The sequence below is a fragment of the Cervus elaphus genome, chromosome 9 (genome assembly GCF_910594005.1).
Source record: "Cervus elaphus chromosome 9, mCerEla1.1, whole genome shotgun sequence".
Classification (NCBI taxonomy): Eukaryota; Metazoa; Chordata; class Mammalia; order Artiodactyla; family Cervidae; genus Cervus; species Cervus elaphus.
In genome coordinates this window covers 108,836,737-108,852,294 of record NC_057823.1, presented here as the reverse complement: position 1 = coordinate 108,852,294, position 15,558 = coordinate 108,836,737, and the positions used below count along the sequence as shown (strand labels likewise).

Below are 15,558 nucleotides of genomic sequence, written 5' to 3'. Positions count from 1 at the left end.
ACTTACAAAAGTTGCAAATACAAGCCAAGTATTACTCAGGTGTAAATATACACCAAAATTCACCCCACAGAGAAAATATCACATGTCATTAAACTTGGAGAACTATAATGCAAAGCATTATAAACAGCTCAACTAGCTAACTAAAACTGCTTAGCAATTTTTTTTACTTAGAACCCTTTTCCTTATACACATTAAAGATTCTTAAAATTTTTTTTACTGCTTACATGTGAAATCTCTGGTATAGAAGTCATCCTTACAGAGATATTTTAGCTACACACATACTGTTCCAAGATAAAGCAATAAATTGGTTAAATCTTACCTTCTGAATATATGTGCCAAATAATAAGAACGCTGTCAGTATCAACAGAGATAACATGATCCCCAAAGGGTTGCAAAAGACAGATTTCCGCCTTATGACCTTTAAAGGTATGTACTACCTGCAATGTCAAAATTCAAAAGAATTTCAAATTATTCATTCATCATGTAATATTATTCATATTAACAACAACAAAAAAAAACCCCACGCAAATTCTGAAGATGCTCACATTAAGAAATGTCCAACTTTCAATTACCCAAGGTTAGATCAACAAATAGCAAGTGTCAGGGAATGTTTGACGGGAGGATTCCTAAGTGCTGTCTCTCATGAGTCCTTTGTCCCTCTTCAAGTGGAACAGCACGCCGCTCCCAGGGACTGAGGTCATTGTGTGAGGCAGGCTTGGGTCTCCTTTAGTAAACATTCTCTTTAGGACAAAACTGCTTAGTCTCGTTCCCCTTTCTTGAGATATGGATTGTGTCCTGACCTTGTGACTAACATTACCCCTTGTTCCCTTGGTAACGGTTGCTGTATGTTTGGTTTTCTGATCTCTATCATTCCCGAAAGAAGTTTCTTGTACCACAGCCTATATATACTCATAGGAAAATCATTAAAGCACCTTTGCTCCACCAGAGCTTAGGTCCCCGGGTCTTTTTTGTCTCTTTCTCTCTCTCTCTTTCTCTCTTTCACTTTCTTATCGTCAACTCCGTACCACAAGGTTCTGGTCCATTAAAGGACCCCAACAAATGGCGCCCGAACAGGGACACTGGTATACATGGCATATTGGGTGGAGTGACTCAGGGACCTATTGAGGTCGGTAAGTACTAAGGCATGGGTTAAACGGCTGGCCAGCCCCATTATTTTTCTACTTTACTTCACCATTTGTTTAAATTTCAGGGACTTCTGGCTTCACGGCAATGAATAGAGGCTTGCCTTCAAACAGTAGTTGAACATAATCCTTAGTTTCCTGATAAATGCAGTTTTGATTTAAAAATTTGGCTCCAGGTCAAAGAAAATGTTAAATGAACAAGGAAAAAATATTCCAATTGATCTCTAGCCCCTATGGGCTCTTAAAGCTGTAATTCTGCCATTTCAAGGTACATTCTAGCCCTTCCAATATTCAGCAACAGATAGAACACTTATTACATAAATATAAATTAAATGATTAAACTTTACAAAAGGCCTAATTAAAACAATACAAAATATCTCAAAATTTTCTTACTAGCCCCGCCCCGGCTGCTCCAAATGCTTCTCCTCTGCCAACAGTCGCAACTCCAAAAGTCTCTCATTTGTTGGAACCTAATGAAAAGTTATGCTAATTTTTAAACTAGATTAGAAGCTGCTATTTCCCATACTGTAATCGGAGAAGAAACCAAAAAACAGCTAGAGAAATTACTTGCTTATGAGAATGCAAATCAGAAATGTCAAAGAGCTATAGCTGCAATTTCTGAGACTAAAATTATTATTGATTATTTAAAAGCTTATCACAATCTAAGATCAGAAACTCAAAAGATGCAAATACTGATTGAGGCAATGGCTACTACCTTTAAAAAGGGAAATGAAGGATGCTTTAATTGTGGAAATAAAAATCATTTAAAAAGGGACTGCCCTAAAAAGGCTAATACCAAAAAATTTGCCCTCGCTGCCGTAGAAGAATGCACTGGGCCAAAAGCTGTAAATTTAAATTTGATATTGATGGAAAACCTATTCCAGGAAACTCCAAACAGGAACAAATTCTATCTTTTCCCTCAAACCCTCAACATCCGGCAGTGCTGCCGTCAATATACCAGCCCTAAATGATTTTTTCCTATACCCTCAAACAGTCCCTACTAGAGTGCCTACTGGACCTTTTAGACCCCTGCCCCCACAAACTTTTGGTCTTTTGCTTGGCTGATCTAGTCTGACTTCTAAAGGAATTACTGTTCACCCTAGAATAATTGATTCAGATTATAAAGGAGAGATTCAAATTCTGATGTCATCTCAGATTCTATGGCAATTCATAAAGGGGGACAAAATTGCTCAATTACTTCTTTTACCTTACATTTCTATTAATTCCTCTAATAATGTACGGACAGATGGGTTTGACAGTACAGATCAAAAACAATCTTTGTGGACATCATTAGTATCTGAGTATGCCTGACCAAATATAAATATCAAAATTAATAGTAAAAGATTTTCTGGTCTCCTTGACACTGGATCTGATATTACTATTATTTCCAAACATTTATGGCCCAAATCCTGGCCTGTACAAAAGGTCTCCTGCCAAATTGCAAGAATTTCTCAAACTAAAGTACAAGAAGTTTATCAGAGTGTTCAAATATACTCATGTGAGGGACCAGAAGGCCAACCTGCAACATTAAAACCTTATGTGATAAATGTACCCTTTAATCTAATAGGAAGGGACTTATTTATACAATGGCAAACTCAGATATACATTCCACATTTTTCCTAGGGGCCACTGCTCATTTAACAAACAAAACAATTATTAAAATAACTAAGAAAAATTATGAGCCTATTTAGACAAAGCAATGGCCCCTTACGAAAGAAAAATTACAAGCTACTAAAGAACTTATAAACACACAATTAAAATTGAAACATATTGAAGAATCTTGCTCTTTTTGGAACTCTATTTTTGTTATAAAAAAGAAACATAACAAATGGTGTCTCTTAACAGAGTTTAGAAAAGTTAATTCTTTTATGAAACCTATGGGTACATTGCAACCAGAGATCCCATCACCTATTACTATTCCTCAAAATTGGCACATTATTACTACTGATTCACAAGATTGCTTTTTAAATATACCTTTACACCCTTTAGACCGGGAGAGATTCACTTTCTCTCTCCCTTATCCTAATCATATCGGGCCTCATAAAAGATTTCAGTAGACTATGTTACCTCAAGGTATGCTTAAAAGTCCTGCTACTGCTGCTGCTAAGTCACTTCGGTCGTGTCCTACTCCATGCGACCCCATAGATGTCAGCCTGCCAGGCTCCCCCGTCCTTGGGATTCTCCAGACAAGAGTACTGAAATAGGGTGCCATTGCCGTCTCCATAACAGTCCTAGTATTTGTCAAAATTTTGTAGCCAAGGCTTTACTTCCTATGTGACAGCAATTCCCTCATGAATATATCATTAATAATATACTATAGCTACAAAAAGGAGAAATGATATTTTTGACACTGAATGGCTATGATATTCTTTAGACTCCGGAGAAAACTGATTAAAATAAAATCTTTTTTGAAATTGCAAAACCGGTTCTTCTTGCACGTGCAGTTAGGAAAAGGTTAACTTGTTAAAATATTTTTTTTTTTTTTTTGAGCTCCAGTTCTGCCTGGGAAACAAAAATAGGCCTAAAAAAAACCTTAAGTTAACTCTTATCATGTCCTTGGGATACACAGCCCACTCTATCTAGGACTCCAGCCATTAACAAATTGGTGGAGCTCAAAACAAATAAATAAAACAAAAAGATATTTTAAATTTCAAACAGAAAACTATGCCTATGTATCTAAAATTATCTATGTCTCAATGTATGTCTTTGTTTTTGGATAGTGTGGAATTAATGAGCTCTATTTGGATTCAGCTTTACATGAACTGAAGGGTGTTCAATGTTGGGTATAATGTTTATTTAAATGTGAATGTGATTTAAATATAATTATTTGTTAATCTAGTTGGGACATGTCTTGAGTCATCAACATTATATAATACTTTTATTATGCCTTGGTTTAAGGTAAACTAAGTTTGTCAACAAAAAGGTAACTCTTTATATATATATATACACAAATATATAGATGAGATAAAAACTTTTAGATAAGTTCTATTAGAAATAATTGTATTTTTGATAGAATGATCTATTATCTATAATCTGGAGCCATCTCTTGAGATTGGAGTGACTTAGGTTTCTAGAGTTGTGCTGAACTAAGTAGTAGAAGTTTGTTAAATGGCTGGGTCATTTCCAAATGAAGTAGGATTTTGAAGCGTTAATTGCTGAACATTGGCTTACTCTTACAAGGGGTTTTTCTTGCAGAAGAGCTGAAGAGATTTTGAGCTGTTAATGAATATAAATATATATTTATATAGAAATGGATATATATATAATATGATTTGAGAAATATGTTCATCGGTCTATAAAATGCTAACATAAAAGACATTTCATGGTTGCTATGGAAAGTAAAATATATGCTTTTAATAGAAAGATATAAGAAATGGCAAATAAAATGATGAATACAAAAATATTTTTTTAATTCTTGAAACATTTATTATAGAATAAAGTGGTATTTACATAAACTTTACTAGACTAGTTTTTCATTGTCGTTCTAGCTACAGCAAATGTTCTTTCTCCAAAGTAAACCAAATTAGAAACAAGAGAAAAATTCTGGAAAAACAATATTTAACAGAATTAACTTTGGTCAGCAGATACATTCAGACTGCAAATATATTAGAAAATGCAGTTGAAATGCTTGGGTGGATCACAATGAAAACCACAAAGTATGGTATGTTTATTTGAAATAAACATTGCATTTGTTTATTATGCTATCATACTTTGTTTTGGCCTTTTAACTTTTAAAGATATTTAGTGCTAGAATTTTTAAAAGGCTTATGACAAATGAAGGAAAATTTTATGGCAAATTGATGTAACTCACTGTCCTGAACTTTCTTCCTCTTCCTTCTTCCATGTCTCAATCAATACAAATTCTTCTTTTCTAGGGGCAACACCTCTCTAAGGTAAGACTACACAACATGTTATAACCCACCTATCAACTTACTTCACGATAATGAGAACACCTAATTCTATAAAAACAGACAATGACTCTGCCTATATTTCTAAGCAGTTCAAACAATTTTTACATTCATTCTCTATTAAACAGATTGTAGACATTCCTTATAGTCCACAAACACAAAACATGATTGGACAAACACATTACACACTGTAACTGCAAATAAAAAATTAAATAAGAGGAAATACACAGGAACACTTTTGTCTTCCTTGTCCAGAGCAAACTTTACTAGATTCTGATGTAGTGTAGTCTTTAAGCCTATAACTATTGTTGGTGTGACTATTTCTGTTCCCAATGTGTAGGATTCTTAAAGCAGGGCGAAAATGGCATAAAAAAAAAGACACCATTTCCCGAATGGATTATTTGTTCCTAAGAATATCAGAAATGTGGAATGTTTGCCTTCTTTTCAGGTCTGTCTTGGAAGTGTAGTCATCCTCTTTAACACACTGAACAGTGAGATTCAACAGTTGCTAAGCTGCATTTCTTTCTCAAGGACAAGGTCAAATATATTTGGATGTGAGCAACATTTCATTTGTCAAGTTGTTCTGCATCACCTTTTCAATAATTTCACTTAGGAAAAAATATTTGAATGGTTACTCCTAATCCTTTGCCCCAAATAACATAAACCACAGCCCAGTCCCAAACAGATTTCTGAATGATTTTTTTCTTTTGGACTAAAATATTTCCTAAGAATGTTTTCATCATTATTGCTTTCCTCTCTTTTTATAACTATTGTTAATATAGCCTTATTTGTTTTAAAGTTTTTAAACTTACCACAAAGAGATGTTTTGACAAAAACAAAAAACAAACAAAAAAAGAAGTCTTAAAACATTATAGGACACCTCCTTTCCTTTGCCCATTTGATATCAAGACGGGTTAACTAATCAATAGAAATCTAAGAAACTAATCTTACAGGAAAAGGATATGCTTCTATTTCTCCAGATAGATCCAACAAGCTCACATGACTTCCTCTTCAGAAGATTCAACCTAAGGGGGCCCCCAGCATTCAGACTAGAGATGAAACAACAAAAAACCCAGGAAAAAAAAATTCCAATATAAGCCATGGCAACATTAAAAATTTCCAAAAAACGCCGCACTTGACGTTATCAACCTTATGATCTCCCTACTTGGGGACAGATAAAAACCCTTACTAATTAAACTGAAAACCTGATTTCTCAACAGGGAATGCCTCGAAATCCTAAAAATATTTTTCTTCGCTATGCTTGCTTTGCTTGCTTTTGCTTCCCCCGCTCAGGCTGACTTGATTGATCACACTTACTGGGCTTATATACCTAACCCCCCTTTTTTATTGTAGGTTGTAAAATGGACAGATATAGAACCAATCACATCCACTAATGAGTCAACACATATGCCCCCTCCTTGGAACTGGAGGGGCCCTCTCATCCTGAAGAAAAAGAAAGACTAATTAATATCGTTCTAGGTTATGAAGTCCTTCCTTTATGTATGGGCCCAGCAGAATTATGTATAAACGTTAGTCGACAAACTTGGGCTTTTGTCCTGCCTCCAGAAAAGGATTTTCGGACACTACTTAGATTATTTACTGCCCTTTCTTTGTCAGTGAGCCATGTTTATACTACTAAAACTTTAGAGAAAGAATTAAGAAAAGAACAAAGAACAACATGCAAAGGGTTTACTAATAAGAACTTTAAATATATTCCCGTTCATTAGGACAAATGTCAGGCCAAACCAGGAAAATTAATGTTTATAGCTAATCATACAATTGTCAATTGGGGACCCCACAGTATGTGGTTATTGAACTGCTCAGATGATATTAACAATACTATGTATGATTATATTACTCAAGTAACATGGAAGGTTACTAATACTACAATGGAACATTACCATGACAGAGGACTTCTTGGCTAGCTTGATGATGGAATGGCCCCCACCTCGTCCTCGAATCATCTTTGATAAACAGATTGGGCCTAAACAATGGGACATCTAAAAACTTGCTGCAAACACCGAAGAACTTGGGACCTGGACTAGACATTCCACAGGGACCAATCATAGCTATAGCAATTATTTCTTTCACTATAATCAATCATATTTTATACAAGCCTATGTTCCACTTCCTTTTGTTGTAGCTATAAGAAATTTACAATTCAATAAGACTTTACATTCTGTAACTTGCATAAATTGTAAATTATATACTTGTCTTAACTCCTCTATTTCCTTAAAAAATGACTCCCTTTTGATTCTTCGATCTCGACATAATCTATGGCTACCAATAAATCTCCAATGACCCTGGAAAGGTCCCAAGGCTAGACTTGCTTCCCAGTTATTTACTAAATTGCTCTAATGATCTAAACGATTCATTAGATGGCTGATTTTTGACATTATAGGATTAATAGCTATTTGCACCATTGCTGTCATCACTAGCGTTACTTTACAAACCTCAATTCAAACACATAATTTTATCCAAAACTAGACTAAAGATGCTCATACTATGTGGGCCACTCAGGCTCAAATAGATGAGGATATTCAAAAAGAAATACAGGAACTGAGAACAGCCATCAAATGGGTTGGAGATCAATGAACAGATGTACAAAAACAGATGATGCTAAAATATGATTAAAATTCTACTCAATTTCATGTTACTCCTGTTCATTTCTATAATAGTGGCTACAACTGGAAACAAATCAAGTTTCATTTTTAAAAAACATATATGATAATGCCTTTCTGAATGTACAGTTATTACAAAAAAGAAATATGTGAAACCTTTTCTAATAATCTGCCCTCTTCTACTAGTATGGGAACTTTAGCTAAACAATTGGCTGATCAATTATCTGGGCTAGACCCACATAGATGGTTTCAAAGCCTTAATCATAACATTGGGTCTAGAACTATAATTTTGGTGATTGTCTTAACAATTATATTTGCTGTCTACTGTTGCCTTCATGCAAAGATTGTCAAAACTGAACAAACTCTGATGGTCAGAACTCTTCTTGCAAATATTATAAATAAATAAGGGGGAATTGTCAGGGAATGTTTGACGGGAGGATTCCTAAGTGCTGTCTCTCATGAGTCCTTTGTCCCTCTTCAAGTGGAACAGCACGCTGCTCCCAGGGACTGAGGTCATTGTGTGAGGCAGGCTTGGGTCTCCTTTAGTAAACATTCTCTTTAGGACAAAACTGCTTAGTCTTGTTCCCCTTTCTTGAGATATGGATTGTGTCCTGACCTTGTGACTAACATTACCCCTTGTTCCCTTGGTAACGGTTGCTGTATGTTTGGTTTTCTGATCTCTATCATTCCCGAAAGAAGTTTCTTGTACCACAGCCTATATATACTCATAGGAAAATCATTAAAGCACCTTTGCTCCACCAGAGCTTAGGTCCCCGGGTCTTTTTTGTCTCTTTCTCTCTCTCTCTCTCTTTCACTTTCTTATCGTCGACTCCGTACCACAAGGTTCTGGTCCATTAAAGCACCCCAACAAGCAAGGAATCACACGTTTTCACCTGCTCCCCCAGCAAGTCCAATTACGAAACATGGGTTAAGAACACAGAAATGAGATCTTTGAGGCTCAGCTTTTCAACCAAGCTTAGGGAGAAGGCATGCAAAGAGCTGGGTCCCTCAGCCAACCCAACCAGCACAACTCCATGCATTCTAGAAACGCGGGATGTTCTAGAAGGCTGACCTCTACAGCCACCACCAGCTGGCTTCCACAGAAGACAAGGGAGGGCGATATACGATACTTCTTCCCTACAGCTTTCTGTCTGGACACAGATATTTTTACCCTGACAGCAGTAGCTGCACCCTCACTAATTACAGTCTCTTCCCCCATGGTTTCAGTTCTCACCAGGCTCCAGGAACGCTATTTCTTCTCCTCCTCCCTCTGGCCCTAGGGATGGTAACAGTTTCCTACAGTTCATAGTCTCTGATACCTTTCTACTCCTAATTTGTACATTTATCTCCCAGGAAAACCTACAAACTGCAATATTTTGAACAAAAAAAGGACCCAGACTCTGTAAAAAGAAAAAAACTTTTACTGACTGTCAAAACAAAAATTCCCATTAAAGAACTTTAAGTTGCCTTCCTCTGCCATGGGTAGAGATGATGGAAAACACTGGGAACAAACATCATTAGCCTGAGTCAGACTTTGAGAAGTACAGTAATTCCATCACCTGGCTATCTAGCCATCCCCATGGCCACATTCCCTTTCACTCTGGACCACTAGCACCAGGTCATCTCTCAAATTAGTCATCCCAGGACAAACTTAGAAACCAATGAGTAGATTAAGACAAAAAGATCCTCCCTTAGTAGAGACAGCAGAGGATCTAGCCTGTTCTGTAGGCAACAAGCACCTGGGTCTTAGAAAATGAGTCATGGGCTATGATGTTCATAACGAAAAAATCAATCCACATAAAGCAATGGTACAGATGTGAATCTCTTAGGAAAATATTTTCAAAATACTCTTGACTGAATCCTACCCCAACCAAATAAACAAAGTGGACAACTCCAGAGATGGGACCTGGTTGGAAACAAAAAAGCTGTAGTAGTTAGCTGCCCAAATGATTCTAAGGTTGATCCCAGGCAAAGAAAACTGAACTAAAGCATCACTTTTAACTGATTATGAAAATTTGATGAAATCAACTTTCTCTTCCTCCAGCAGAGTGAATATACATTAAAAAATTTAAAAAAATACGTCGAGAGTGTCTCAGACGAAGAAGAGCAACATTAAAGTTCCCTCCCACTACCATGACAATCGATCACTGACTGCAAAAGACAAAATAGTTCAAAGATACAAACCTCTTTATTACGGGCGAATGCAGAGAAAACATTCCCATAAGCAGCAAAGACTAACCTCCCATCAGCTGCCATACAGCAGATGTCCTGTGGGACAGAGTTACCTGGAAAAAAAGAAATATAAAATGAAAAAATTAAACATATTTTTTAAGAAATAATGATATTTAAGATTGTGGAACAAATACAAACTTTAATTATGCCATGTAACATCTTTCATTTCTTATAATTTAAAAATATATAAGTATGACAATCAGAGCATAAAATTTAGACTTCAGTGTTATTTTAGACATCTAATAACAACAATCACATTGAAAATATGACATCACCTTGACTTTCCCTAAGAGAATTAATGTCCAGTATCTGCAGACACAAGAACATAATCCTAAAGAATTGAGAAGCTTTTTGAGGTTATTTGGGGGAAAAAAATCCTCGCTAAATACACAAAACTCTGGCAGATGGTCATCTAATCTCCATGTGAATGCCTTCAGAAACATCAAGCTCCTAACAACTTCAGAATATTTTAATAGTAGGTCAAAACTGAGAACTCTTAACTCCACCGTTTGGAGTAACTTAAAAAAAAATCCCATATGATATTCTACCTTTCATGAATAATATGGTTTCCACTTAATCTTCTCCAAGGTAAACATGCCTATCACCTCCAGCCATTTCTCATGACAGGATTTCTTGATTCCTCTCTCACTACCATGGTCACATGGGCTTTTACTTTTTATTTCCCATTTTGGGGGCAGGACCGTTAAAATATAGAGAATTGTTTTAAGTATCTTTCCTGCTGTTATTCTATTTTTATAGGTTTATCATTCACTTTAATATTGCCCTTCTACAGCCTTCTATAATCTTTTTAAAAAATTAAATTTATTGGACATACACTCTAAATCCATATAGCTCTGTTTTTCTTACAAAGATCACATTTGATGGTGAAACTAGAATCTCTCAGTCCTGGCAAGCTCTTCATTCTATAAAAGAGTTAAAAAAAAAATATTCTTCCATTGCAAAAAAACATCAAAATGTAGGAAAAAGGAAAACTCTTTCTTACAATGGAATGATAGAATCAGAAAATCACTATTTGATAATCATCCTAATAACTCAGGTGAGAATCACCACTAAATGATAGTCAGCAGTACATGAAACTTTGAACAGTAAAGACTAGTTAAAGTGAAAGTGAAGTTGTTCAGTCATGTCTGACTCTTTGCGACCCCATGAACTGCAGCACGCCAGGCCTCCCTGTCCATCACCAACTCCCTGAGTTTACTCAAACTCATGTCCATTGAGTTGGTGATGCCACCCAACCATCTCATCCTCTGTGGTCCCTTTCTCATCCTGCCCTCAATCTTTCCCACCACCAGGGTCTTTTCCAATGAGTCAGCTCTTCGCATCAGGTGGCCAAAGTATTGGAGCTTCAGCTTCAACATCAGTCCTTCTAATGAACACCCAGGACTGATTTCCTTTAGGATGGACTGGTTGGATCTCCTTGCAGTCCAAGGGACTCTCAAGAGTCTTCTCCAACACCACAGTTCAAAAGCATCAATTCTTCGGTACTCAGCTTTCTTTATAGTCCGATTCTCACATCCATACATGACCACTGGAAAACCCACAGCCTTGACTAGACGGACCTTTGTTGGCAAAGTAATGTCTCTGTTTTTTAATATACTGTCTAGGTTGGTCATAACTTTCCTTCCAAGGAGTAAACATTGTAGGCAGATGCTTTACTGTCTGAGACATCTGAGACTGAGACAACTGAGACGGTAAAGCGTCTACCTACAATGAGGAAGACCCGGGTTTGATCCCTGGGTCATGCAGATCCTCTGGAGAAGGAAATGGCAATCCACTCCAGCATCCTTCTTTGGGAAATCCCATGGACGGAGGAGCAAGGTAGGCTACAATCCATGGGGTCGCAAAGAGTCGGACATGACTGAGTGACTTCACTTTCACTTTCAATGTATCTTACCACATGTACTTACTACATTTATTAGCTACAAAGGGCAAGTCTTTAAAAGGAGCTGCTTGATAAATGTCACCTTAACCAAATGATCAAAGTTTTCACTGCCAGGAAAAAGACTAACCAATAGCATGTGCCTCCTGATATGGTTCACTGAGAATTTAGCATCATTTCTTTGTTACACTTGCAACACTGCAGAACCTGAATCTAATCATAAGCATCAGAAAAAGTTAAATTGAAGAATATTCTTTTAAAAAGACTAGCCTACACTACTCTAAAAATATCAATGTTGTAAACCACAAAGAAAGCAATGAACTAGTTTAAAGAAGACCTAAGAGAAATGACAACTGTAAGTGACAAACAATCCTGTCCTGGACGTTTTTGTTAGCTATGTACGTTTACCATAAATACATGCCTAAGTCTTTATATGTTTCACAATTCTTAAATTTAAGTCAAAATTTTAAAAGAATGTTAAAATATACTAAACACGCACAAATTCAGGATAAAGACTATACTTACTTACTGCAACCAGACTAAGTTTCTGAACCTGTTTTTAAAAAAGAGAACAAATGATTAAATTGCTACTAACAAAAAAATTATTATAATAATCTAGCACTTAAAGATAAAGCTCTAACCTCATACATAAATTTGCTATGTGGTCCTTCCTTAAAAAGACACTTACTGATGATACTAATTTTCATTATTAGCCAATTTTCGCTCAGTTCAGTCGCTCAATCGTGTCCAACTGTTTGAGGCCCCATAGACTGTAGCCCGCCAGGCTCCTCTGTCCATGGAATTCTCCAGGTAAGAATACTGGAGTGGGTAGCCATGCCCTTCTCCAAGGGATCTTCCTGACCCAGGGCTCAAACTTGGGTCTCCTGCATTGCAGGCAGATTCTTTTACAGTCTGAGCCACCAGGGAAGCCCATTCTCATTATTAGGAAAGCTTATATTTTCTACTATTTCATCAGTGATGGAAGAGTAGGCATCGTGTATAGTTTTGTATATGGGTCATGTAATACATATTTTAGGAGAAGGCAATGGCAACCCACTCTAGTACTCTTGCCTGGAAAATCCCATGGACAAGAGGAGCCTGGTATGCTGCAGTCCATGGGGTCGGGAAGAGTCGGACACAACTGAGGGGCTTCACTTTCACTTTTCACTTTCATGCATTGGAGAAGGAAATGGCAACCCACTCCAGTGTTCTTGCCTAGAGAATCCCAGGGACGGCGGAGCCTGGTAGGCTGCCATCTATGGGGTCGCACAGAGTTGGACATGACTGAAGCGACTTAGCAGCAGCAGCAGCAATACATGTTTTAAGGCTTTGCAATCTGTGTGGTCTTTGTTGCAATCACTCAACTGATAATATATCACAGAAGCAGCCACATATGGTAAAAAAAAAAATGTTCATGACTGTATTCCAATAAATTTATGGATATATAATTATAATCTTTAAAACTGTCACATGCTGTGAAATATTCTTCTTCGATTATTTCCTGGCCATTTAAAAACATCAAAACCATCTAGCTCAGAAGTATAGAGCACAGAAGGGTATAAGGAGGAATTCAAGAAAGTGACAGCATAAGACTAAAAGTGCCCTTGAAGATGAATTAAATAATCTATGTTTCTTAATTGAGAGTAGAAGGATGTCTCCATCCCACTCAAAATCTGACTGTACTACATCCCACTACTATGCAAATTTTATTTGGAGACTATGCTAATATTAAAATAAACACAGACAGAAAAAAACAAATAAAAATGTCATTGGTCGTACAAAAACAAAATGTTGGCAGAATTGGCTTGCAGGCTGTAATTTGTGGGCCCCAACCTATGGTTACTGATCCAGCCATGAGAAAGTTACTCAACCGCTCGTGCTTCAAATTCCTCACCTATAAATTAAGGATTAAAATAGGTCCCTAATTTTATGGGATTATTGTGAGGATTCAATGAGTAAAATTTGTGTGAAGAGTTAGAATGGAGTCAGTCATACAGTAAATGGTCAATAAGTGTTAGGTGCTGTCACCAACACCGTCTCCATCTTGGAGACGGCCTTCCCTTTCCGTTCCTCACTTGCTCTTCCACTAATTCTACCTGCTACCAACAACCAGTTCTTCTTGCTAACAATCCATCTGATTTTCACAGTCCTTCAAGGAAAGCTTATATTTTCTAGAAGTACAACTTTACATCAGTTCAGTTCAGTCGCTCAGTTGTGTCTGACTCTTTGTGACCCCATGAATCGCAGCACGCCAGGCCTCCCTGTCCATCACCAAGTCCCGGAGTCTACCCAAACCCATGTTCCAGGAAAAGTGCTTAATTAACACCAACTAGTCTTAACCTCCTCCGCAAGTAAGGCCCCACCTTTCACAGAGCATACCTTCATCTGGAGAAGACAAAAGAAACAAGGAAACAGCAACAAAAGGCATTTCAAAGGTTGATAACGTATTTTAGAGGAAAACCCATCAGTTATAAGCAGGAAGGCCTTGGGCAAGTAACAGTTTTTTCTGACATTTAGTCTCCTAGTCCATGTAAGGGTGCTACAAAATAACGAACATTCTTCTTAGAAAGAAATGCTGCAAGGGTTAGAGGATGTGGCACCTCTGAACTTTGTCATGGTGGCAGATGCTCAGGGGAAGTTTAGGGAAATTAGTCTGCTATCCAATGTGGACAGTCGCCTAAACCGTAACTAATCTCACCCTCCCCAGTTATCCCAGTGTATTTTAGCCCGCATCTCTAACGCGGTTCCCGTCAGGAACTGCACAATGAGATGGCTTACAGCTCTTTCTAATTAAAAGGGGGCGGGGGAGCAGTTTCCTTCACCGCATTTATTTCCAACCAACACTCTGCCGCTGAACTCCGATGTTCTCCGGGACCTCCCCCAGCCGGACCGCCGCCGGGGCTCGTCGCAGTCGGACGGCCAGCGCGGAGGGCGGCGCGACCCCGGGTCACTCACGTCGTAGGTGTGGAAGCTCTTGCCCACGCACGTGGTCACGTAGAACCGGCGCTTCAGCGCACTGAACCGCACCACGTGGGGAATGTCGCTGCTGAAGAGCCCCAAGGCCCGGAACCCCGCGAAAAGGGCGCTGGCGGTACGTTCGCCCGGTCCCTGCTCCATCGCGGCCGCCAGTGGCTGCCTCGCGCCTCCAGTCCCTGGGAGACCGCGCGCCCGGGCCGGTCAGAGCGTCTCGCGCGGTACAACCGTCGGCCGGCGCTTCCGGCGCCCTAGCGCTTCCGGTGCTCGTTGCCAATCGAGCGAACGGAGGCTGTCTTCGGTGCAGCTGAAAAGTAGCTCCCTGCGGGACGCGAAGGGGAGTCACCACTTGGGTTCCGCGGCCCCAGTCAAGCGCAATTGAGGGCGTTCCCCGCCGTCCCGGACTCTCACACACTGCTGCAGATTTCCCGCGGGCCTGGAGGGGCGGGGCCGAGGGGAAAGCCCGGCGGGCGGGAGAGTGAGGGGACGTGGAAGTCATAGTCCAGGCTTTCCGGACGGACACGTCTAATCTGACTGCGGCTGGGGCACGTTTCTAAATGCCCGGGGCCTCCCGGTGGCTCGGCGTGAAGAGTCCGCCGGCAGCGCGGGAGACGCGGGCTCGATCCCTAGGTCTGGAAGATCCGCGGGCGGAGGGACCGGCTGCCCCCTCCAGTGTTCTGGAGAACAGGGATTGTGTCGTTCATGCGGTCGCAAAGAGCTGGACACGACTGAGCGACGCTCACTTTTTTAAACGCCTTTATCTTGTGGAGGTAAGTGTTTAT

The 15,558-nt window shown here is 38.9% G+C and overlaps 1 protein-coding gene across 2 annotated transcripts in view; it reads right to left on the bottom strand.

Moving 5' to 3' along the window:
* The window catches only part of WDR36 (WD repeat domain 36), a 49,617-nt gene extending 34,546 nt beyond the window's left edge, over positions 1–15,071 (bottom strand). The window contains exons 1-5 of one of the 2 annotated variants that reach the window (XM_043913773.1): positions 14,759–14,869; positions 12,329–12,356; positions 10,739–10,826; positions 9,856–9,956; positions 320–437 (exon numbers count right to left, since the gene is read on the bottom strand). In XM_043913773.1, coding sequence (XP_043769708.1) covers positions 320–437; positions 9,856–9,956; positions 10,739–10,751 — 232 coding nt within the window. In that variant the 5' untranslated portion in view covers positions 10,752–10,826; positions 12,329–12,356; positions 14,759–14,869. Of the gene's footprint in view, positions 1–319; positions 438–9,855; positions 9,957–10,738; positions 10,827–12,328; positions 12,357–14,758 lie in introns of both variants that reach the window. The other variant, XM_043913772.1, reaches the window with a different exon arrangement.
* Positions 15,072–15,558: the final 487 nt, after the last annotated feature.